At 40.5% G+C, this 26,330-nt stretch overlaps 1 protein-coding gene across 5 annotated transcripts; it reads right to left on the bottom strand.

Moving 5' to 3' along the window:
- Nucleotides 1-716: 716 nt before the first annotated feature.
- LOC135548916 (HMG box transcription factor BBX-like) lies at nucleotides 717-26,330 on the bottom strand. Of its 5 annotated transcripts, none has more exons than XM_064979003.1 (17): nucleotides 26,201-26,330; nucleotides 24,098-24,179; nucleotides 16,717-16,888; nucleotides 11,384-11,635; nucleotides 10,766-10,967; nucleotides 10,564-10,631; nucleotides 9,516-9,596; nucleotides 9,065-9,145; nucleotides 8,588-8,668; nucleotides 8,393-8,470; nucleotides 7,402-8,221; nucleotides 7,123-7,255; nucleotides 6,176-6,330; nucleotides 5,907-5,996; nucleotides 5,309-5,515; nucleotides 4,966-5,158; nucleotides 717-4,636 (listed from the first exon to the last, which is right to left on the bottom strand). In XM_064979003.1, exons 3-17 carry the CDS (start codon nucleotides 16,873-16,875, stop codon nucleotides 4,561-4,563), a joined length of 2,676 nt encoding a protein of 891 aa, XP_064835075.1. In that variant the 5' UTR covers nucleotides 16,876-16,888; nucleotides 24,098-24,179; nucleotides 26,201-26,330; the 3' UTR covers nucleotides 717-4,560. The 5 variants fall into 5 exon arrangements, with proteins under 5 accessions (XP_064835075.1, XP_064835077.1, XP_064835076.1 ...); XM_064979005.1 differs by having other exon boundaries at nucleotides 8,393-8,467; XM_064979004.1 differs by lacking the exon at nucleotides 26,201-26,330 and adding an exon at nucleotides 25,582-25,957.

Here is a 26,330-nt window from a genome sequence, read left to right as displayed (position 1 = left end):
AAGTGTCCAGCAGTGGGAGAAGATGGAACGAGATGGATTTTGGCCAACATACTGATCATGTAACATTTGATCTCAATAGAGTTCTGTTCCCAAAACTAGAATATGTTACGAACAGAGTGGACTGAGTTTAGTAGACTTTACCCTTTGCCAAAGTAAAAAAAAAAAAAGGTCTTGTTTAGGATTGCAAAGGCTCTGCCCACCTCCTTGCTTGTTCTACGCACTTGGACTCATTTGCGCCCATTTGAAACAACAGGCTGTGGTCTATCTTGGTTTAGTTACAAAAATCATTGGCTCTGTGCTGCTCGTCGAAGCGTTAGAAGTATGAATACCCTAACTTCTGCAGAGCCCATATCATCGTAAATGCTGCACGGCCAATGCAGACGTCAGAATGACCATGCAGCAGCACCTTTAAGTGGCGTCACAGTGATCAGAGGAATCCAAAAATGTATCGGAGGTTTGGGATAAGGGTTAATCAAGTGGTTATTCACATCCCAGAATGAGTAGAAGACAAAGAGAATTGTCACATACATTTATTCGAAACTGCATTAAAGTGCCCATTATGCTAGAGTTCCCCAATTTAGCCAGATCAAACAGTTGGAGCGCCGTGCTGCAACAGAATGCTTATGTTAAACAATTACCAGAGTAACGAAAATGTTAAACAGATTCCAGAAATCACACTTTGATGTCGAAGAAGAGACTGTGGTGAGATGAAAAGGTTTAATATAGGTTACTTTAATAGGTGTTCAAGGAATAATAGTTGCGTCGGCAGACAGTGTTATGACATGACTCAGTGAAAGGGGCTGAGGGCGATGGCTAAGGGATCCCTCACTAAGCAGGGGCTCCAGTAAGGCAAGGCTGCATTGAACAACTGGGCTGTAACAATCAAGTCCATACATGTCATGATACAGTACTATTAACATAAATAAGATTGAGCACACATTATACAAGCTATCAGAGGGAACTTAAGATCTGGCGTCATCTCTTCAGAAGAACAAAAGGGAAGCCGTGATCTACATTCCTGTAAAGGGAGAAAGTTTATTTTTTTAAATCTGGGTGCATATTCAGTTTTTCTATTTTTGTAACTAAATGAACAGTTATAAAAAAGAAATTGTAATAAATAAGCTTGAATACAGAGGGTTTGGCAATTGTTCTTTGTAATTGCGTGAGTGTCCCTGGTTTCACCCTTTCCTGAAGTGAGAGCCTCATTGAACTGCAGAGAAGAAACAAATAATTCCGTCCGGGGTGACACGGTCCCTTACAAAAAAAAAAAATCTCTCTCATATATAACTTTAACAGACGTTGGCAGGTAAGTCACAATGACTTACAACTCCACAGAGTTCCCAGCACAGCAGCTGAATCGTCATGAGGACCATAGGTTGTAACAAACTATTCACCTGTGGAAACAGTCCACCATCGCATACATACACAGTAGAGTCAAGACCTAAATTGAATTAGAAAAATACATGTACAAAATCGATTACATTCAAGAGACAGTACTAGCACAAAAGGATATAGTCTATAGTCATTTCAATAACTAATAATATAGGGATTTTATAGAGGCATTTTCTAAATAGAAAAGGTTGAGGGTGATATATTATGGCTGTTTTTGAAGATGTGTGGGGTTGGTTGCCGACTTGATTCTAAAATGCTCAAATTAGATCAAAATACTTCAATGCATAATGTCATAAGATGGACATAAATACCTGTGTAATCTTAATTTCACTTAATGATATTACATTTTTAAAGATCATCATGATATCATTTTGGTTTGGATCATAAGGTGCAAATATTGTCTATTAAAAGAGGCATTGAAAAGGTGCCAGTACAACGTACACCATTCCCACTTGGGGTTTTAGTCTTAGGAAACCCATCAGATATATAGGATTAGTTGTGCTGATATAATACATTTGTTACCTGAAGATCTATACACCAAGAAAATGCAGTGCAACTGCTATGCTAACCTTCGTTTTCAACAGAATTCTCATTTAAAAGACAACTTTCCCTTTTCTTTGGCAAATGTCTCAAAACCACTAGTTACAAGCATGTACATTGTCGCTCTTTTTGGGGAAGACAATTGCTTCATATGTGTGAAAGAACAACACTGCTGTCTATCAGTGGAAGAACTGCGTAGTTTACTGCTTGGACGACTTTAGTCACCCTTCAATTTATTTTCTCTCAAACCTGGAAAATATATACAGTATATTTAAGTCTTAAATGTTTTAAAAGCTTTCCTTCAAGCTTGGGAGTTTGAAAGTCATGATTTAGGTCTGCTTGTTTACAGTCCATTTGCCTGCTTTTAGGGATAAATAAACTAATACAGCATTGCTCGGATCCCTACAAGTCAGTCCAATCCTGACTGGTAAGGATATATTTAATAAAGTTTCAATATATTCTACTTTGTGGCATTATAATCCCTTGGCTAAAACTAAGTACCACCATTGGACAATAATAGGGTTGAGCTAATAGCCTTTTTAAATAGTTAATGTTGTGCCCTGACAGCACACATCATTCAGACGAAGCCCAGAAATGGCAATGCAGTTGCTTTAAGAATACAAACTCTGGAAACTACAGGTGGAAACTACCCTTCTAGAAGCAGTGCATCTCATCTCAGTGCTCATTTGCTTAACAGGTACAGTAAGCATTGATGCATTATTTTGTGTATGAGCTTTTTTGACAACAGTCTTAATCCAGTAAACTAGGCCTCAGGAAAAGAAAACCGAGGTTGGGAACACAAGATAAAAGCAAAAAAAATAAAAATCTAGTTCAACAGCATCATAATACACTTAAGTGAAGGAGAAGAATCTAATATAAAAAGGACAATAAACTTAAAGAAAAAGCAACAGCGAGAGAAGCATGGCTGAATGTGAGACCTAAGAAAAAGAGTATTGGTCAACTTAGAAACAGAAGACTCATAATAATATAGCATAATGATAATTTCATGGAGGACATATCATTGGGGACTCTTCGATCTTGGAACTGGCTTGCACTACTTGTATAAGCCTGAGACAGCTTTTTCCATCTGATTAGCTTACACCCAGTGCAGACTTCAAGAGTCCCCCAACCTTACTACAGCTCACACACTGTAAACAGAAGAATGGACACAAGGATCAGCTATTTGGATATGGAATGGATACTAGCCTGTTCTACCTCGGTTAGAACATACAAAAAAAATACATTTTTAACTAAATAAAAAAATAAAACAAAGCATTAAAAGCAATTGTCTTGTTACTGAAAAACAAATACGTTCAAAAGCAAAACCTTAATTATTCTCATTGCCTAAGAGTGGACCGTTACTTGGCATAAGAAAATCTCAAAGGCTAGTAGGAAAAACAAAGAGAGACCGGGGAAAACACATTGCCCTACTGAGAAAAAGTTACATCTTAAAAGCGCCTCCTACGTTAGTGCAGTGTTCTTTGTTAAAAAACTATCTTAGGAAACTAGTAGCACACATTTGGATTAGCCTTGTAGATGCTACGCAGACTGCGATAAGATCAAGTATTGACACAAAATGCATTTTCATCATTCAAGTATATTCAAACGGATGTAAGATTCATGTGAATGGTTGCGCGGTGGATGGGATGGCAGTGGTTGAGGTACGGCTAATGTCGTAATGAGAGAGTTACGGCCATGGAGAACCATCCATCCTGTCAGTAACTTTGCTTCTCATCAAATTCAGCCCCACTGTAGGGGACCAACTGCCAGGTAAAACAGGCAGGTTCAGACTTACAACATGCTAACCAAAGGCCTCCCATCTAAGCTTAAATGTAAGCTTAAGTTCAAATGCAAGAGCCTCAATATGTTGAGTTCAAACTGACAAGGAAGGTTACACAGATCACTGTAGTAGCAGTTACTAAGCTGGTGGGAAGGCAAGGAATGGAGTAATATGGAATACTTGACCATGGTGTGGAAGGTTAAGAGGTCTGCTTTATCTCTAGACCACACTAAATAGGCAAATCAAAATGAGGGTAGCACATGAAATAAATCACAAAGGACTATCTACCAAGCTGTGTCAATTTGTTCAAGCAGGAAGGTGTGCAGGAAGCCACAAGATTCGACTCATCCCTACATTGAGGTATGCTAGGTGGAGGGGACTTTGCAACAGTGTGTGAAAGGGGGAAGATGTTCTCTTACAAGTGGTCAAGCTGATCGTGTGTAGGTTTCCTTTCTTTTTTTGAAATGCAATTTTTGTTCGCAAAACTTGACCTTAAAATGGCGTAATATCGGACAAAGATTACACATTAACGTGAACACAACCTGCCTTCCTCAGGGTACTCTAAGTAGGTAGGACCGTACAGGAAGAGGAGGGAGGCGACATCCTACTGCCAAGGGAAGGGTTCAGGAGAATACTTAGAAGGTGAGTGGATGGGAGGGGGGGGGGTTCTTACCCCGCTTTCCCCCTCAGACCAGAGCTAATTCACCACAGAGGGATCCATCCACAAGTCACGTTCCATCTCCTTCCTTCCAGAACAGGATGAGGAGTCGGAGGTTAAAAGTTAAAACGCACACAACACGCAAGCGTCCATTTCGTTTTGCTGGAGGCAGGAGGGCGGCTGATCCACTTCATTGGTCAGCGCAGGAGATGAGGACAGGGGTCTGGGCCATTTCCTTCTGGCTGTCGCCAATCACACACTGGCCTCTGGTACAGGAGGAAGAGAAGTTGGTAAAAGGTCAACCAATCAAGGTATGCACTTCTTGTTCTTGGCATTTGTGTTCGGATGTTTTTTTGTCTGCATAGTGAAGTAGTGTTTTGGCTCCTCCCTTGTACTTGATTGATAATTTAAGGTCATAGATTAGATGTGAAACTCCCTGGTTATCTAAGGACACAAATTGATAGAAAATAAAACATAGCGCATTCACGTTCAAAGGGTACAGAGAAAAATTTAACAGTGTTTCAACAAAAGTTGAAAAGGAACAGCTTCCTTGAAGCAAAGGTGAGTCCCTCTTCCTATATTTCTGGCTGCCTACCTGTGAATGTTCTCCATGGCTGCCACCTCGGCAAGGGCAGACAGGCTAAAGAAGGCGGGCAGGACTTCGGGTGCACTGCTTCTATCTGCTTCCTCCAGCTTGGGTGCACTGTAGCACCCTGTTTCGTTGCATAAAGTCTCTCGGGGTAATGGCTTGTCGTCCTGCTCCGGGGTCAGGTCCCTGACTTTGTCCTCTGTGATAAAACGGACCAAAGCAGATGCCATGAGGCTATGTCATTCAAAATGGCCTCTCCAAATGGCATGCACAGCTAATCCCTCATTTGGCGTTTTCCAGCTCACATACAGTATACAGAATAAACTGTTGCCTGTTAGGAAAGACTTACCCTCTGCTGGGGACACCCTGCCGTCGGCCGAGCGCACCAGGTGGGTTATTTTGCTCTTCCTAGCCTTCCTCTTCTGGCTGCCCACCGGTATGCTAGCGCTAGTTCCCATGGCCTCTGAGGAAAGCGTGGCGGTGGCACATGGGGCGAGGGTCTGCTTGGCCTTGGCAGCCGAGTCTGACATGGGGGAGTCACTATGCATCGCTATGTCTGAGAGGGGATAACATTTGAAAAGACCCACTCATTTTAGAATTATTGAACCAAAATTCTAACTTGAGATCTGGGCACCTAACTCCAAGATAATTAAAGCGTAAATCATGAATTGACTGCAAAAAATGGATTTGGCCAAGACCCTTTTCTGCTCGATGGCTCACTATTTATTTACTCCTCACTTTGCAGTTTAAAACTTGTTCAACAACTAAAGAGAGAATATTTTACGCGTGTTTAAATTCAATGTGAAATAAAAACGCTTGGTACTTACGTTGTCACTTTTTTTACATTGAGTAATGTGTCCATTATCTCCAACTATGTGTAAATACCATGCCAAGAACATTCACAACAGGATTACAATCCACAGACATTACATGATGCTCTAATTCACCTTTGTCCACAGTATTGGGTTTCTCCTTTTTCTGCTTGTACTTGCTAACAATCTTGTGGAATAAAGTCTTTTTCTGAGATGAAGATGGACCTGATATAACAAAAAACAAAAATAGAAAAAAAAGCATTGCATGCCATGTTAAATGGTAACAATGTGGTCAAGTTCCTGACAGCGAGGAGCAACAGGAGCGGTATGGGATGCGGATGGATGGCTTCTGTCAAAACATATTGAAATGTTCGGTGAACATTCCAGTAACATTCCCAGCTTACCCTTGGCAGGTTTTGGGGGTTGTTCCTCCGGTGCTGTGCTAACGTCTGTTTTTTTCTTCTTGGTGACGATGGCGCTTTTCTTGTCGAACGTCAGAGGGCTGTACTGCGGCAGGCTGTTGAACTTCTTCTCAAACTCCTCCTCCAGTTTCCCCAAACTGCAAAGGTATGTTGTTGATTAGATACGGGTGGGAACATGCTCAGCTCCACTTTCTTCATGAAGGCTTTCATCATGCGGAAACGCGTTGTCATTTGTTTGTCACTGTTGTTTTTAATATTTTGATCGAAATGCCAACACAATATTACCTTTTCAAGTTCCCTCTTGCGTGTTTTAAGTGTGCCTTGATCGGATAACTAAGGCCCACTGTTGCTATGTTCCTCGATTACTGAGCTATAAACCGTTTTACGAAGTAGCTTATTATCCATGTCATTCAAGCAGGACATTGACCCATTAAACACTGACCCTTGAAAACCCCTAAAAATATGAATGGGACGAACCAACATCATTGTAAATGCTTATGGAGGTGCCCTCATTAATATTTCAAACACGTAGGAGTGCCCATAACCTAACCTGGCCTATTTGCTCTCTTCAGGGATTCCTCAAAGTCAGATGTAAACTTGCACACAGAGGACCCCATTACACCGCAAAGAAAGCGGAGCGAGTTAAATAGACACTGAAAGAATCATGTATTTTCCACATCCAACAATTCACTAATAGTCTATAAACAAAACAGACTTGTGGCGTAAATGCAAAGAGCATCAAACCACGAACGCACTGAGCCAATCTCCATTAGTGCAAACTTGAATCCTCGCATGATGGACGTGCCCCTTGTCAAACGGGCTTATTGTTCGTTCGCTATATTCTGCTCCCACTAGTCATATTTCATTTAGTTTTCAGTGATAAAACCTAGCACTTTTTGGGGTAAAATGTTCTTGGACCGGGAACTCACCCTGGCGTCGTCTCGTCTTTGGATTTTGACTTCTTTAGCTTCTTGGGATTAGTGGGTCCCATCTGTGAGAAAGCCCAGGTCTCGTCAGTCCAGCCCCCTTCATCAGAACCACTTCGAAAAGAGCCTCTTTTGCCTGATTAACACACACAGACATACAGAAACAGAGTTTAGAGGAGCCACCTGTAAAATTAAAATACAGGAACTTACTCGGAATGGGTGCAAAACAACAGCATACTGACAGTCATTGTGGAGATTGGGCAGGGGGTTACTAATACATACCTCTGTCCACGTTGGCCCTCAGTGAGGTCAGCATTCCTTCCGACACCAGGGTCTTGTACAGCGCCCCCTTGCAGCTTCTCTCAGACTTCCTTGAGCCACACCCTTCAGCGTTGGCCTCCGCTTCCCTCTGCTTCTCCTCGACTTTGTGCAGGGGGCTGGGAGGAGCAGTGGGCTTCTCCGTGCTGCCCGGGGTGCTGCCGATGCTGGCCTCCTCAGCCTCTGTCTTGGGGCTTGCTAGATTCGCTGCCGTCTCCACTGTCGATGGCAGCTCTGTGCGACTTCCATCCTCTTTGTCCTCCTCCATCTCATCCTCTTCCTTAGCCTTCAGGGGCCTCTTGGCTTTGGACTTCTTTTTGGGTGAGCTGGGCTCTCTTGGAATGGTAACGACGGCGGTACTAGCCTTCTTCTTGGGTATATCCTCCTCGGCGTTGCCCCAGGCACCTTTAGCCACTGCCTCGATAGTGTAGAGGAGGCTCTCCAACTCAGACTCAGACGATGGTCGCTTTTTGAGGGTCTTTTTGGGCGAGCCAGGACGAGGGATCTTGTCTTTGTCCACCGCTTTGGGTGGCTCTCTGGCAGTAGCTTCTTGAGTCTTCTTCTTCTTCTTCTTTTTGACGCTGGCCGCTTGAACGCTGAGCAGCGGTGGACTGGCGTTGGTGGGCGTGGAGGAGGAAGAAGTGGAGGAAGATGGGGGAGAGGAAAGAGGAAAATCGGTGATGTTGCCTCCAGTGTCCTCCTTGACCACCATCTCAGTTTTGATGTGTGGGGCACAGGTATCGTCCTGTGTCTCCATCTTCCCTGCCTCGGAGGCCAAACACATCTATACCAAACACAACAGTGCACATAAATTAACATTTCAGTAGTCACATGATTGTGAAAGTGCTGGAGATAACTATTAGTAATTTCCACTATAGGGGTTTTGAAGATTTTAGTAATATCAAATGGGCTTAAATGGACCCTTAAAGGTTTTGTGATGGAGGGCATGCAGTACCTCAGCGAGCTGGAAGAGAGCCGACTGGCTACACTGCTTTCCCTCCGGTGCAGTCGACTGGCTTGAATCAGAGATCTGCTTTAATTGACAACAGAGGATAGTTAGACAAAACATCACTTTGCATAGTAAAGACAATACTATAAAGTACATGTAGTCATGCAGAGTGGCAGACTTGAGATAGCGTAATGACTGTACCTCTGCCAGTTGAAAAAGAGGGGCCTTGACGTTGATCTTGGGTACGTCAGATTTTCCCTGCTGTGAGGTGCCAGACCACGTCTAGGGAAAAATGGGAAGGGAGATAAAGATCCTGGGATTATGTACCGGTATGTTCATATTTGTGACTTGACTAAATATTATGGTAGGTATATACTGAATGCTTTCATTTGTGCCCTCCCTTAAGGCATGCCCACACATTAGGAAGAGCCAATAGTGGAAGTATTGGCAGATTTGAATTTTGTTGATGTGGATTTCAGTAAGCAGGAAGGTACCCCACTCGGTTTAAAAACCAACTACTTAATAGCACATTAAAATATCATGTAGAATGATAAAATTACATACTCATGCAGTATGTAAGCATGCTGAGCAGTTGGCACCTCGCCTATGAATGTTACAGGTCAATAACATTGAGCTAAATGATGTAGTCACAAATAGCCTTTTCCTGAGAATACCCACTTCTGCCTGGTCCCCCCGACTCAAGGGCTTCCCCTTGCCAGCTGTGTCCGTTAAACTGGGCTGAAGTGTGCTGGAGGAGAGCTGGAAAGGGACAAAGGGATGGTTGGCTGACCCATTTCAATAGGAATGAGCCTCACTTCCTTTTCCCTATTGCAGCTTGATGTAAAGTCAGTGCAGAATAGGTCACAGAAAAGGCATAGTAGTGCCATCATTTTAGGGAACGTTATGGTTGTGGCATATTTGGTGTGTTGGGTATGGTAGGATTACTTTAAGAGCAAACAACCATTTCTATGCAAATAGATAATAAATGTAATGTAGGCAATTTTTTTATACATCTATGCATATTGGCATAAAATCAACAAACTTGTGTAAGACTGCGGTTGCCGTGACAGGCCTACTAAATAGTGTTACAAGACGTTCAAGAGAACCATCCCATTCTATGTGGTCTTACCTCAGCAAGTTGGAATAGGGAGGAGTTCTCAGGGTGCTTAGTGACATCTGTGGCTCCAGACTTTGAAGAACTAGATGAAATCTGTGGAGGTTCAATTCACGCTTAAATTCACACATTCATCACAAACATTTGAATAGCGTGATCTTTGAATTTGCATCTCACAGTGCTTTTCCAACAAATGAGAGAATGACTTAAGTCCTTCAGATATATTTCCACTAAAAGAATGATTTCTAGATTAAAGTTGTTGCACAACATGGATAAACTCAGTTTGACGAGTTGAAAAACCACTAGACCGGGCCTTTACGTTATTTTATAAACTCATATAACTCTGACGTCCCCTGGTGGTGAATTGCTGCACTACAGCCCAGGACCTATACTGAAAAAAAATATGAACGCAACATGTAACAACTTCATTGATTTTACAGAAATACTGTTCATTTGGAGAAGTCAGTCAATTAAATAAATAAATTAGGCCTTAATCTATGGATTTCACATCACTGGGAATACAGATATGCATCTGTTGGTCGCAAATACCTTAAAAAGAAAAGGGCCTCAGGATCTCGTCACTGATTTTTGTGCATTCAAATAACCATAGATAAAATGCAATTGTATTTGTTGTCCATAGCTTATGCCTGCCCCCCATGGTGCGGTGGGGTTATGGTATGGTAGAGAAATTAACATTCAATTTGCTGGCAATAGCTCTGGTGAACATTCCTGCAGTCAACATGCCAATTGCACACTTCATCAAAACTTGAGACAAGACATCTGTGGCATTGTGTTGTGTGACAAAACTGCACATTTTAGAATGGGCTTTTATAGTCCCCACTACACCTGTGTAATGATCATGCTGTTTAATCAATTTCTTGATATGCCACACCTGTCAGGTGGATGAATTATCTTGGCAAAGGAGAAAGGCTCACATTTGAGAGAAATAAGCTTTTTGTTCATGTAGAAAATTTCAGGGATCTTTTATATCAGCGCATGAAACATGGGACCAACACTATACATGTTGCATTTATATTTTTGTTCAGTGCAGTTTGTGACATACCTCTCTGGCAGTAAGGGCATGCTCCCCAGCCAACAGTAGCATGCTTAGGCCACCCATCTTTGTGGGATCTGGGAAGGCACAAAATGAAGGCAAGGTGGGATTAATCTTTACTAATTCGACAGTAATTCAGTGGCAGCTATGCTGAGACATGACATTCATATTTTATAAGCTGTTTTACCCAGAAATGTATCACTTGACGTACCTGCCATGGCGAAATTAAGCTGTGGTGTGCTGTCAGTCTTGGGCACTTTCTTGGCAGTGGCACAGCCCTTAGGGGAGTTGGAAGGGAAAGACCACACTTTTTTGCGTGCGTTGCTGACAGTGTGGCAGGGGCTCTTGACTGGCTTGTTGGTGGTGGGGCACCACTTGTAGCCTGGGTTAGCCTTCATGAAGGCATCCTTGTACTGGAAGACGACACAAAGCCAGAATGGTTATCAGCAAAAGAAAGACAAAGCAATTAATACCTACTCTAGCAAAATGCAGAACATACTGAAGAGGTGTTGTCTCAGTATAGTCTTTCAAATTAGTTTGCTTGTGATCCTGTGTTAGAGTTTGAGCGCTTGATCTGATTGTCACACCGCACAAATCAGGGTTCATTCGCTCTGAACTCTGCCAGTCCAGAGGAAAAATAATCTCAATTTAAAGTACTCTCCTCAAATGACAAAATCAAATGGAATGGTCTGTTTAGAGAAACAGAAAGGGGCGAATCCTAACTTTAGTTAAATTTTAACTTAGTCATACATTGATGTAAAAATTATACTTAAATGACGTTAGGATTCGCCCCCTGACAGTTCCAGAACAGGGTTTTGGCGGTGCTCACCTCCTTGGCCATGTCTGTGTACTTCTGTTTCTCTTTGGGCTCCAGCACAGCCCACCAGTCAGCCAGGATCTTGGTGGCACCACGGTTGTCCAGCCGAGGGTGCTCCTGCCTCACCAGTGAACGGTGGCGCTTGCAGAAAAGCAGGAAGGCGTTCATGGGTCGGCGGGCCCGGTGCTCTGAAGAGTCCTCCTCCACCTCCATGGGCCCCCCGCATGCCACCTCCGGCCCCCGGCTCTCCCTGACCAGCAATGGCTGTGGACAGATGCATCAGTGATAGATATTTCAATCTTTATCATCTCTACCCCACCACTATCATCATCATCATCATCATAACAATGGTAAGGCTCGATTGTTTCAGTTGATATTTCTTTGGGAATAATTCAAAATGTCCTTTTTGGGTATATCCATTGGAATTCAATCACTTTTTGACAGCATCCCTTTTGATTTTAACCAAACTTTCTATACCGGTTTGTCCATGGAAGTGGTCAGAAAGTGACTTTTTGGACCTAAATGACAAAATATTCAGGAGATAACAATTCTCAAAGTTGACCCATATTGCATACCCCACCATACCATGAGACATCCATGTCTTCATCAGTTGAAAAGTTAAATGGTTGACTTTGATATGTAAAAGCTTTCAAACAGGGTTCTCAAACTATTTAATTTCTTGGTTATATAAAACTTACTTTTAACTTTAAATGTAAATGATTTAAAAAAAAAAACATGTAAACTCAGATTTGTTTCATATTCGTATATGTTGTAGCTTAGACCCTACTTTACATCATCTGCTCTTGAATACAGGGTGGGTGTCATTTCAAATCTTAGAAATAGATTTCATAGAATGGACCTACCCCTTCAGACCACTGTAATTTAGTACACCATTGAAATTGAATTGACATTTTGTCTTCTAATTACTACCACAAAGATGACAACCGGTCCACCCACTGTCAAATGTCAACTTAAAATGGTCATGTCTATTGGATAATCTATATTTCTAGGATTGAGAGTATAATTTAAAACATATATTCCCATGCATGTCAACATTCTCTGGTGTGGACCTCCATTGATCTTTGTTGTACTAATTTGCGAGTTGAAATGTCAATTTTATTCTCATTTTAGTAGATGTATTAGCCAAAACATAACACCCACACTGTATTCAGGAGCATCTCAAACTAAGGTGGGCACAACACAACCTCAGTTCTAAAATAAGAGTCTAAGCTACAACATATGCAAATATGCATCATTATTTTATTGTATTAAGTTAAAAAAAGACAATTTGTTCAACTGTTTTTCAAGAAATTATAAAATAGTATGACAATAGTTTGTAAGCTTTTAAATTATAGAAATCTCAACTGTTTATTTTTTCCAGTGGTGAAAACATGGATGTCTCATATCATGGTTGAGTATGCAAAATGGGTTAACTTTGAGCACCCTTATCTCTTGAATGTTTTGCCATTCAGGTCCAAAAAGTCACTTTCTGAGCACTTCTACAATGGGCAAAGATTTGGACAATGGTTTCATTTAAATCAAAATGGGGTGCTGTCAAAAAGTGATTGAATTCAAATGGATTTACCTTTTTTTTTAAATGTATTTTTAAACATGACAAAATGAAAGTGAATACTTCTAGACTACATACAAAACTAGTTATCAAAAACGGTGATTCAGAAATTAAGCAACTGTTGAAAAAAAGTTTAAAAAGCGAATATTCTGTTAAATCATACACAAATAATGGTTGTTGACATATCCTATACTCCTTTGTGGCCAAAGCATAAGTTGGAGGGGGAAAAACAACACTTTAAAGAACCCTACCTCAATCTTGTATTTTAAACAGACCTTTTAAAGATATCACAACCGGCCGTGATTGGAAGTCCCATAGGGCGGCACATGATTGGCCCAGCGTCGTCCGGGTTTGGCCGGTGTGGGCCATCATTGTAAATAAGAATTTGTTCTTAACTGACTTGCCTTGTTAAATAAATTTGTATAAATAAATAAAAGCTCCAATGCAGCCATTTTTATCTCAATATCATTTCTGGATCACAATTAAGTACCTTACTGATTATTAGCATTTATTAAAACAAAAATAGCTTCTTAGCAAAGACCAATTTCTCAAGCAAGAATTTTGCTAGGACTGTCTGAATAGGGAGGGGAAAACAGAAAACTTGCTGTTATTGGCAGAATTTTGGAATTATTTATTTCAAAAACACAGAAAAATCACATTTTAGACTGCACTGGGGCTTTAAAAATGCTTGCCATTTCCTCATAGAACATGATTTGTTGGCTCATTGGCTGAGCTGGCCAATCAGCGCTCTACTCGCATCAATATTTAGGTAATATTTCATAGAAATCTGGAAACACTGGACAGTTACATTGTTTCAATCATATTTTACACAAGGTATTTGGGTCATTCCACAAAATGAGTGCCTTATGTCCCCGTTTGATATTTTAAGTAGAAATTGTGCACAAATACTTTAAAAAAACAAAACTCACTCTCATTTTAAGGTCAACACTGTTATTTGAACTTAAATCTCATTTTAATATGGTTGAAACTATTGCTTTTAAAATATATTTTTCGAAAGAAACATTGAACATCATAGTCAAATCATAGTGTAAAAGCAGTTAAACTAGTTCTACTGTTTTTGATGGTTTTTCTGGTGTTGTGTGGTGGAAAGCTGAGCGGGTCGACCACATCAACCCTGTTATCCATAGATAGTACATTTCCTCTAGCATGTCTAACAATTACATTCTTGTCCTTCCCTGTTGCAAAGAACAAGCTTCCATTCCCCCAGTCACAAGGGGCTTCATGGATGATTTAAGATGACATTGTCAGCCCTGTTACTTTATTTGTCACTTAATATACTATCTTTTTATTTAACCTTTGAGTTGGGAAAACATGTTTTTTTTATTAAGTTCAACATGTGCTCTTTATGACAGAATGTAGAAATCAGGTGAAATAAATCTTTTTTTCACCAAGTTACACTACTCAAAAGGCCCCTAAATTGTTGGAACAACCCATTTACTATACACAGTGTACAAAACGTTAGGAACACCTTCCTAATATTGCGTTGCACCCTCTTTTGCCCTCAGAACAGGCTAAATTCATCGGGACTTGAACTTTACAAAGTGTCAAGCGTTCCACAGGGATGCTGGCCCACGATGACTCCAATGCTTTCCACAGTTGTGTCAAGTTGGCTGGATGTCCTTTGGGTGGTGGACCATTCTTAATACACACGAGAAACTGTTGAGCGTGAAAAACCCAGCAGCGTTGCAGTTCTTGACAGACTCAAACCGATGCGCCTGGCACCTACTACCATACCCCGTTCAAAGACACTTAAATATTTTGTCTAGCCCATTCACCCTCTGAATGGCACACATACATAATCCATGTCAAGGCTTAAAACTCCTTTAACCTGTCCCCTCCCCTTAATCTACATGGACTGAAGTAGATTTAACAAGTGACATCTAAAATGGATCATAGCTTTCACCTGGATTCACCTGGTCAGTCTATGTCATGGACCTTAATGTCCTTAATGTTTTGTATACTCAGTGTATATCAAATTGAATGGGAATTAATCAGCAATTCCCAATTCAGAATTGACCCCTAACCCAGAAACAAATTGTTTTAACATGATCAGAAACAATGAGGTACTTCAAATCCAAGGGCTGCAGCAGCCTCGCACATCCTTTCAGACCAGCACTGTCTGTCTGCCCCCACATCCAGCCATGGAGAGATATTTCATAGAGGGGGTTAAGTACTGAGGCTGGTGGTTCTATACTGGAGTCAAAGGTCACTGCATCATATACAGTGAACTAACAAATAGACTGTGTACATGTATCATGGAGCAATAGCCAAGTAAGACTACGGCAAGAGACTAAAGACTGGAAGTCCAGGGTCATGTTCAGTAGGTCTGAAATAGAGGTCGACCGATTATGATTTTTCAACGCCAATACCGATTATTGGAGGACCAAAAAAGCCGCTACCGATTAAATCGGCCAATTTTTAAAAAATATATTTTTTATTATTTGTAATAATGACAATTACAACAATGCTGAATGAACACTTATTTTAACTTAATATAATACATCAATAAAATCAATTTAGCCTCGAGTAAATAATGAAACATGTTCAATTTGGTTTGAATAATGCAAAAACAAAGTGTTGGAGAAGAAAGTAAAAGTGCAATATGCGCTATATAAGAAAGCTAACGTTTCAGTTCCTTGCTCAGAACATGAGAACATATGAAAGCTGGTGGTTCCTTTTGACATGAGTCTTCAATTTTCCCAGGTAAGAAGTTTTAGGTTGTGGTTATTATAGGAATTATAGGACTATTTCCCTCTATACCATTTGTATTTCATTAACCTTTGACTATTGGATGTTCTTATAGGCACTTTAGAATTGCCAGTGTCACAGTATAGCTTCCGTCCCTCTCCACGCTCCTCCCTGGGCTCGAACCAGCAACACAACGACAACAGCCACCATCAAAGCAGCGTTACCCATGCAGAGCAAGGGGAACAACTACTAGAAGGCTCAGAGCGAGTGACGTTTGAAACGCTATTAGCGCACGCTAACTAGCTAGCCATTTCACTTTGGTTACACCAGCCTCATCTTGGGAGTTGATGGGCTTGAAGTCATAAACAGCGCAATGCTTGACGCACAACGAAGAGCTGCTGGCAAAGCGCACAAAAGTGCTGTTTGAATGAATGTTTACGCGCCTGCTTCTGCCTACCACCGCTTAGTCAGATACGTGTATGCTCAGTCAGATTATATACAACGCAGGACACGCTAGATAATATCTAGTAATATCATCAACCATGTGTAGTTAACTAGTGATTATGATTGATTGTTTTTTATAAGATAAGTTTAATGCTAGCTAGCAACTTACTTGGCTTACTGCATTCGCGTAACAGGCAGTCTCCTTGTGGAGTGCAACGAAAGAGAGGCAGGTCGTTATTGCGTTGGACGAGTTAACTGTAAGGTTGCAAGATTGGCTCCCCCGAGCTGACAAGGTGAAAATCTGTCGTTCTGCCCCTGAACAAGGCCACCGTTCCTCGGCCGTCTTTGAAAATAAGAATGTGTTCTTAACTGACTTGCCTAGTTAAATAAAGGTATTAATAATAATAATAATAATAATTAAAAATTAAAAAGGCAAATCGGGACCCAAAATACCGATTTCCGATTGTTATGAAAACTTGAAATCGTCCCTAATTAATCCTCAATTCCGATTAATCGGTCAACCTCTAGTCTGAAACTATCTGTACTTGACCAATAAAATGTTTTCATCATTTCAAAACGTGCCTACTGAATGCATCCCAGATCTGCAAAAGAAGACGCCAACCTTCTCCAGTTCTTCTTCGTCCTCCTCCTCTTCCTCCTCCGAGAAGTCCAGGGCCTTCTTGGAGAGTAGCGGGTGCCATTGTAGACACTTGCGCTTGGGCCGCTTGCCGCTCACCTCCACCTCCACAGGAGGCTCCTTACCCCTTCCTCCACCTTTCATGGCGCAGCCAAGCCTGGAGGGGGGAGAAAGATAGTCAGAGTTCACTCACAACTTATTGTGGCATAGGATCAAGTTCCATTTAGACACTGATCTTGGGTCAGTTTTCCCCATTAATGCTTAAAGCATCTGCGAAACAGCGTCACTGGCCACTCCACCACAGGTATTGGTTTTGTTGCTGAGCTGAGCATCACGCAAAAAAAATAAAAAGGTGCAATACATACTGTGCTCTATCGCCCGTGCAACAGTATGTTGTTTGCAGTAACTTCTTTGTTGTTGTAATATCACAAATGGACACGCAGTTTCACCAATATGGATTGTTGTTTTAAGGTTAGGATTGGGGGAGGGGAAGCAGATGCCAGATCTTTACCTAGGGGAAATTCATGTTGGAGCATTTGGTGTTGGGTTTTGTTGAGCGCACTGATCAATGACTTTGTAAGTAGCACTATACAAATACATTGGATTGATTAATTGACTGAATTCTTTAGTCTCTTGAGCAACTGCTGGTGTTGGCCATAGTAGTAACAGAGACTAAAGGTTAAAGGTCATGAAAAAGTGATCCCTTTAATTAGACACCCTGACGAGGGCTCAAACGCTGGTCCCTGTGACTGTCCTTCCAAAACCAATATATTATACCAAAAGGCCAAAATCGCTTGGTAAGGTCACTCAGTTTTGTACTAAGATACAGAATTAGCAGTAAATTGAGGCTGCCATTTCAAAAGTACTTTGAGACTGAACACCAGACTGCCCATGTCTCTAATTGGCTGATGGCATCATCACTGTGGCCAGGGTGTGGTCAATGGAGTGCACAATTCTATGTGTAGATATACGCTTGCAGAATAGTTTGGACTTATATATATCCCATTTAGCAGACGCTTTTGTCCAAAGCGACTTACAAGTCGGCTGGGGCCACTACTTTTACATATGGGTGGCCCCAGCGGGAATCGAACCCACGCCATGCTCTACCGACTGAGCCACACAGGACCCCTGCGTGTGTGGTGCAATGCCATCTAGCAGATGCTTTTATACAAAGCAACTTAGTCATGTGGGCATACATTTTACATATGGGTTGTTTTGAAATTGTTAGGTATTACCGCATGGTCGGCACTAGAAGCACAAGCATTTCGCTACACTCGCATTAACATCTGCTAACCATGTGTATGTGACCAATAAAATATGATTTGACAACCATTAGATTCTACACTTCAATACTTGGGTATAGAAAGAACCTCATATCTGACAAAAGAAGACAAGTCTGTGTTTTAGGGCAGGTTGTGATACCACAGCATTTGATCAGATTAACTCACATCTGTGTGTATTTACTCTACTGTAAAGGGTATGCAGTATCTATCCTTCAATTTCTGTAAATGAACTACTGTATTCAATACTTAGGAAAAATAAATGTAATTGATAGCTGGGTCCAATGTATTTGTAATATTTTTTCACTGCCCTCATATTTTATTATAATAGAAAAATATATTTTTTGTTAAAAGGGCAATTCCGCCACTTTTCAACCTCATATTCATTATCTACAGCGCCATACCAGAGTCTACATAAAGTGAGGTCCAAAAGTATTTGGACAGTGACATGTTTGGCTCTGTATTCCAGCACTTTGGATTTGAAACGCTACAACAACTGAGGTTTAAGGTGCAGACTCTCAGTTGTGGAAAAAGTACTCAATCGTCATACTTGAGTAAAAGATAACTTAATAGACAATGACTCAAGTAAAAGTCACCCTGTAAAATTCTATTGGAGTAAAAGTCTAAAAGTATTTGGTTTGAAATATACTTAAGTATCAAAAGTAAAAGTATAAATCATTTCAAATTCTTTATATTAAGCAAACCAGATGGCAATTTTCATATTTTAATTTATGGATAACCAGGGGTATGCTCCAACACTCATTTACAAACAAAGCATGTGTTTAGTGAGTCATCAGCGCAGAGGCATTATGGATGATCTCTTGATAAGTGTGTGAATTTGATCAATTTCCTGTCCTGCTAAGCTTTCAAAATGTAACAAGTACTTTTGGGTGTCAGAGAAAATGTATGGAGTAAAAAAGTATATACATATTCTTTAGGAATGTAGTGATATAAAAGTAGTCAAATATAAATAGTAAAGTACAGATGTCTCCAAAAATGACTTAAGTAGTACTTTAAAAGTATTTTTTAAGCACTTTACACCACTGCAGACACAGCTTTAAATTTGAGGGTATTTTCATCCACATCAGGTGAACTGTTTAAAAATTACAGCACTTTTTGTACATACTGTAGTTCTCACCCCACCCCCATTTCAGGGAAACAAATGTATTTGTTTCAAATCCAAAGTGCTGGAGTACAGAGCCAAAAACAACACACGTGTCACTGTCCCAATACTTACGGTGACCGTATTACCACCACAACAACGGTCACGAGTATGGCAGTCTAATTCGATGTAACCGTTTCGTCACGGTATTTAGGCTTCTCCAAGCTCTGATGTGGCTGACGTCATTAGTAGCCTACCAAACTTGCTAACTACCTGGTACCCAGCACTCTATGATCTCTCAAATCACCCTGATATCAATGCAAATGTAATCGAAAATCTAACCCAACACTTCATAAGAGCCCATGAGCTCATGTTGGACAACATTTCTATATGCCAGTGATTCTCAATTCTGGTCCTGGCTACCCAAAGGGGTACACATTTTTGCTTTTTCCCTAGCACTTCACAGCTGATTTAAAATGATCAACTCATCAAACTTTGACCTGAATCAGGTAGTGCTAGGGCAAAAAACAAAATATGCACCCTTTTTGGGTTCCCAGGACCAGGATTGAGAACCACTGCCATAGACTATGCAATTGCGTTAGAAAACAGTGATGGGCCTCTATCAAAAAGAGGATCCTATCAGCTTTCTATAGGCTAGGCCTAATATATTCATTTCTCAACCTTCCTAATATTAAGCACATTGCTTCTCTTGAAAAGAGGAGTATAGTATAACTGGTTGGCATGAAAATAAATCACGGGGAAAAGTGTCCTTTATTCGCTATTTAAGTTATTGTACAATGTAGAAAATAGTACAAATTAAGAAAAACCCTGGTTTGACTAGGTGTGTCGACAGGGTAGCCTAGTGGTTAAAGCGTTGGACTAGTAACCGGAAGGTTGCAAATTCAAATCCCTGAGCTGACAAGGTACAAATCTGTCGTTCTGCCCCTGAACAGGCAGTTAACCCACTGTTCCTAGGCCGTCATTGAAAATAAGAATTTGTTCTTAACTGACTTGCCTAGTAAAATAAAGATAAAATAAATAAGAGACTCTTTATAGCTTACAGTTTATTCTCTGTTAGTCAGCACCTCTACACTAACTAATTATCTCTGGGTCTGCGCCAACTCATGCTTTTGATGATGTCATCGGGTAGAACATAAGCTTCATATTTTTTTTTAGAAATGCACTGTTTTCACATATGTAGACACTAGTATTGTACTGGAAATAATGAAAATGAGGTTGAAAAGTGGTGGAATTGCCCTTATTCAATTACCTATCACACTAAACATTTAGCAATTACAGGATGTATTTCAAACTTCCTGTGCAGTAAAAACTTTCGTATGACTTAAATCATTTTATCGATAGCAGTGGGAAAAAAGGTTGCTTTTTGACAAGGACACCAAAGACGTCAAGAGCGATACGCATAAATAAAAGGACAGCACTTCTAATAGCTTATTTGCAGGATAACTTTTCTTTCATATTGATTTAGAGATTTAAATGTGGCACTGACTTGTTCTTGGATTGCGGCTTCAGAATTGTCTCAATTAAGAGTTTGGTGTTCGACTCGCTGGGCTATGCACGTGCGGTTACAAACCTGGCTTGCGTTAGCGGCAGGTACAATATCAATATCCACCTTCCTAAAATGGATGAAGCCCGTTGGAATGTGAATCTGAAGCTGGCTAGTTAAAAAAATGAAAAAAAATCCTGAATAGATCTAGCTACCATCCGAGTATTCACCTCAGGACTTTGATAGATACTTGCCTCTAAGTTCCTTAATAGGAGCAATCCACAGTTGAAACAATAAGAGAGCAGGCTTCCCACCAGTCTTTCAGTAAAAAGCTGAGGGACTGGGTGGGAGAAATGTAACCACTCAAATGCATGGATAGAGATAGATGCATTGACCAACCATCCATATCAACATGGATGGTCAGTCCATTTTGAGGCTTTACAGGGTTTGTTTACATTTACTTTGTTTACAAACATTGGCGTAAAACATGCTTATATTTTGGGTTCTGATGGGGGACGACAGTTTAACTAATCTCATGAGGCATTTGTTATATTCTTGATGAATCAATGGGTACATTTCATTAATTAAAAATCCAAAAATGAATGTAGCAACTGCAGATTGCCCCATTAATCCACCATATAACATCTTGATACATTTCTCAGATATCTTGTGGAGTAACAAGGTGATAAAATAAACAAAAAGACATTTGTCTTTTAACAACAATGATTAGAGTGCTGGTATCAGACAGTTAATTGTCTTCATGTGCAAGTCTATCCCTCATTACTATTATAATTGGCATCTTGTGCTATTTGCATGTGGAAATGTTACATGTACAGTCCCTTCAAAAAGTATTCACACCCCTTAACTTTTTCCACATTAAAAGTTATGTTACAGCCTTTTTGTTGTTTTGTGTTATTAAACATTAAATGCAACAATTTCAAAGATTTTACTTACAGTTCATATAAGAATCAGTTAATTGAAATAAATTAATTAGACCCTAATCTATGGATTTCACATGACTGGGAATATAGATATGCATCTGTTGGTCAACAGATACCTTAAAGTAGGCGCGTGGATCAGAAAACCAGTCAGTATCTGGTGTGACCACGATTTGTCTCATGCAGCGCGACATCTCCTTTGCATAGAGTTGAATCAGAATGTTGATTGTGGCCTGTGGAATGTTGTCCCACTCCTCTTCAATGGCTGTGTGAAGTTGCTGGATATTGGCGGGAACTGGAACACACTGTCGTACATGTCGATCCAGAGCATACCAAACATGCTCAATGGGTGACACGTCTGGTGAGTATGCAGGCCATGGAAGAACTGGGGCACTTTCAGCTTCTAGGAATTATGTACAGATCCTTGTGAAATGGGGCCGTGCATTATCATGCTGAAACATGAGGTGATGGTGGCGGATGAATGGCACGGCAATGGGCCTCAGGATCTCGTCACAGTATTTCTATGCATTAAAATTGCCATCAATAAAATGCCAATGTGTTCGTTGTTTATGTCTGCCAGTAACATAACCCCACCATGGGGCACTTTGTTCACAACGGTGACTGCTGTTTAATCAGCTTCTTAATATGCTATGCCTGTCTGGTGGATGGATTATCTTGACAAAGGAGAAATGCTTACTAACAGGGATGTAAACAAATTTGTGCACAAAATAAAAAATAAAAAAAGCTTTTGGGGAATATGGGACATTTTGGGGATCTTATTTTTTCAGTTCATGAAACATGGGACCAACACTTGTGATTATATTTTTGTTCAGTGTAAGTTCAGAAGTAAAAGTGTGCAGTAATAGTGTTTACCGTGATTTTTCAAATGGCTACCCCATACATACTATCATCTGTAAGGTCCCTCAGTCGAGCAGTGAATTTCACACACAGATTCAACCAAAGACCAGGGGGGGTTTCAATGGCTCACAAAGAAGTCACCTACTGGTAGATGGGTAGAAAATAATAATAATCTGACATTGAATAACCCTGGTGTAGTTATTACACTTTGGATCGTGTATAAATTCACCCAGTCACTACAAAGATACAGGCATCCTTCCTATTTGCAATAAGGCACTAAAGTAATACTGCAAACACTGTTGCAACGAAATCAACTTTTTTGCCCTGAGTGGCACAGCAGTCTAAGGCACTGCATCTCAATGCTAGAGGTGTCACTACAGACCCTGGTTCAATTCCAGGCTGTATCACACCCAGCCGTGATTGGGCGGGTGTGATAGGGCGGCGCACAATTGGCCCAGCATTGTCCGGGTTAGGCCGTCATTGTAAATAAGGATTTGTTCTTAACTGACTTACCTAGTTGAATCAAGGTAATAAATAAAAAACCGTTTGGGGCAAATCCAACAACACATCACTGAGTGCCACTTCATATTTTGAAGCATGGTGGTGGCTGCATCATGTTATGGGTACGATTGTCATCAGCAAGGACTAGGTTTATTTTTTTATTTTTTTAGAATAAAAAGAAAACCAAGCTAAGCACAGGCAAAATCCTAATGGAAAACCTTGTTCAGTCTGCTTTCCAAAAGACACTGGGAGACAAATTCACCTTTGAGCAGGACAATAACCTAAAACACAAGGCCAAATACACACTGTAGTTGCTTACCAATACAACATTAAATGTTCCTGAGTGGCCTAGTTACAGATTTGACTTAAATCGACTGTCTAACAATAATCAACATGACATTTTTTTGTTTTATATAATAATGGGCAAATATTATACAAGTGAAGTGTGCAAAGCATTTGAGTATTTTGTGTAGATCGTTGACCCACAAAAAAAGGTCCCACTTCGTACCAACAAGATGTGAAAAAGGTAAAGGGGTGTGGATACTTTTTGAAGGCATTGCATAACCTTTAACTTTGGTCAAACTGGTCTCTTTTATGCAGTGAACATCTGAATCTTTGCATACTATTAAAGCGTCAACTACAAATCATGTACTAGAATTGAGCACTGAGTTTTTCCTTACCATGTGACCTAACAAGGGCCCTGAGTTTTTCCTGGTCAGGTTGGTCAAGACAAGCTCAGAGCCCTATGAGGGTTGTGCTATGGGGGAGGCATGCATAGTGTGCATACACACCTGAGACCGAGTCACACTGTTTCACCATTGTTGAATCAGCTCGTTAGTGTGCAGGTTATGCAACCACAGGATTGTAGGAATTACTCTTAAATAAAGTAATTATGTAATTTGGAAACATAAATCATCTTAATTAGAAGGCTATATCTCAATTACACTGCGCAATTATTGACATAACCATAGAAATGATTATTGTGCTTACACTCAAATCAGGTATGACAATGATGTAATATTAATATGATGAGACACAGGCTATATTGTTAATATGAGGGTATAATAACATGAGGCATTATGGCATATCAATGAGTGGATACCATGGGCAATTGACAAATAGGTAAACAGAAGAGAAGAAACCTTGACCTGGAGGATATGGGATGGATTGCAGGCATACTTACTTAGGCACAGACTATGGAAAAGCTGTATCTGAAAGATGAAGATGAATCTGTCAGTCAGGCTTTGTCATGCGATGATGATGACCTATAAAATACAAGACACTGCTCTCAGTCAAGCGATACATTTGCAATGCTTGGTTAACGCACCAAAGAACCACAGAGGCTAGGATTCTAGTTTTATTCTTCAGTAGCCATAGTAAACATGTTTATTAATCATCACCGTGACAATAACTTAAAACGGGTGTGTAGTCTAGTCTTCAATATGTGATTAGGCTTCGAACTATTGTGGGACATTATTTGTTGTTGTTGAAACACGGTGTCGATTCCAAATCTGTGCAGTCCATCGTACATGGGCGCTTTTCAGAAACCCATGAACGTAGACAATAGACCAGTTAACGCTCAGTACATAATAAAATACGCAATATCAGGTAAATACAGTTCAGTCGAAAAGATTGGCTATACCTTACTATTGTAGCGGTTATTTTCTGCTAAGACCGGTGCTGACTGTAAACCCGATTAGGCTGTCAAGGAATCAATAAAGTGAACCCACCGTAAACATTACATGAGCAACATTGTTCATAAATTAGTATAAACTAATATTTTGTTTACCTAACACAAAGTCCTTAGTATAAAGCTCACATTAGCATCTATGCAAAATGTCGATCTAGGGTCTGAAAGGATAGACAAGCGAATGAGAGTCCATCTTGCTTTGGGGAAAATGAAGTATAAATCTCACTCCTGTCAAACTCGTATGCATTCATTGACAAAGGTATTCCACATGGACAAATCGGCACCTTTCATTACTTAAACTAGGGATTTTCCGTCCAGATATTTGCAGCAATACGTTTAATTGGCATCATAGTCACCATTTCCTACCAGTTACTAGGAATAAAAGTAGCTTGTTAGCTTGCTAGCTCTCAGACTCAAATTGCTCCAGCCCGCCTGCTGAACGTGTCGTATGCAAAACATGCAATGGTTCCAAAAGGCCACGAGCGACTACAAGTGACAAACATCCATGGAATTGTAACCAAACTTCACTAATTTGATTGTTTTCACGCAATCGAACGCTGCCATCATTCGTTTAGTAACAATGTAGCCGTGCATTTCATAGGGGTAGTGCTCCCGTTTCTCAGAGGAATGCAAATACTCTCGCTTTACCATGTCGTACATGTTGTCTCAGTCTTTTGCATGGTCGTTTTTTACCGAACAATGACTTAAAATGTACACCAAACGGCTTTGGGGGATGGAATTTACGATTATAACAACACGTTTATAAATGAAAGCCCATTGAAGACATTAAATAATTCACGAAAAACAAAAAAGCACCACGCTGACCACTTCGAGAGCGGCGATACACTGATACAAACCTCACACTGGATGACTGAGTGGTTTAGGTGAAAACGACACTGTGATTTTGATAAGGGTTAAAATACCAACAAGTTCTCTGTCATGACGGCATATAGCCTAGACTACATATTCAAACATACCTCTGATACCCAGCTCGAATGCCAGGGCCCTCTCATCCCCAGCTGCGTCCACCTTAAAACTTATTGACACATAACAGTTCGGCACTGGCTGTACAATAACACAAATATGAACTCTCTTCACCGGATGAACGCTACAGAGCAACTCAACAATCTGAAATCACCAAACTAAATATGAAAATTCACGAATTATATCGAAATCAGATAAATGATCAGTTACATTAGGTCGCAGTGGCGTACTTTCGTTTTCCTCGAACAAATTTTGCATCTTCTCTAATCTACCCTCCCCCGTTCGAACTGTTCTAGGGCTATGGTCTTGTAAAGCCTTGTGCAGTATGATGTCTACAGCCAAGCACTGACTGGCCTAGCCGTGTCATCACCCATTCAGATTCTGGCCTTACAACACACATATTTTAAACAAACTTTCTCTATGCAACGTGCTTGAAAACGTCACTGAAAAGATGTGACTAGCGAGAAAAAAAGACTGTTTTAAGCAGAAAGTCACTGCCTGTGTCTCAGTCGTGTGTGACTACTTAATATAGCTTCCTGGGTGTTGCGTTACAGTGAGGGATCGGAGTGTTTGGAAAATAAAGTGTAACAGTCAAAGTATTCCAGCACTCACCTACAACAGGCCACCCAGAATGTAAAGGTAACTAAAGCGTGGTGCTCCAACTGAGCCGTTGTCAACCTCATTCACCCTCGCTTAATGTTCTTCTCTGACCAGAACCGTTTTTACAACATACAGAGAGTAC

The sequence above is a fragment of the Oncorhynchus masou genome, chromosome 11 (genome assembly GCF_036934945.1).
Source record: "Oncorhynchus masou masou isolate Uvic2021 chromosome 11, UVic_Omas_1.1, whole genome shotgun sequence".
Taxonomy (NCBI): domain Eukaryota; kingdom Metazoa; phylum Chordata; class Actinopteri; order Salmoniformes; family Salmonidae; genus Oncorhynchus; species Oncorhynchus masou.
This window is presented reverse-complemented; position numbering and strand designations above follow the sequence as displayed.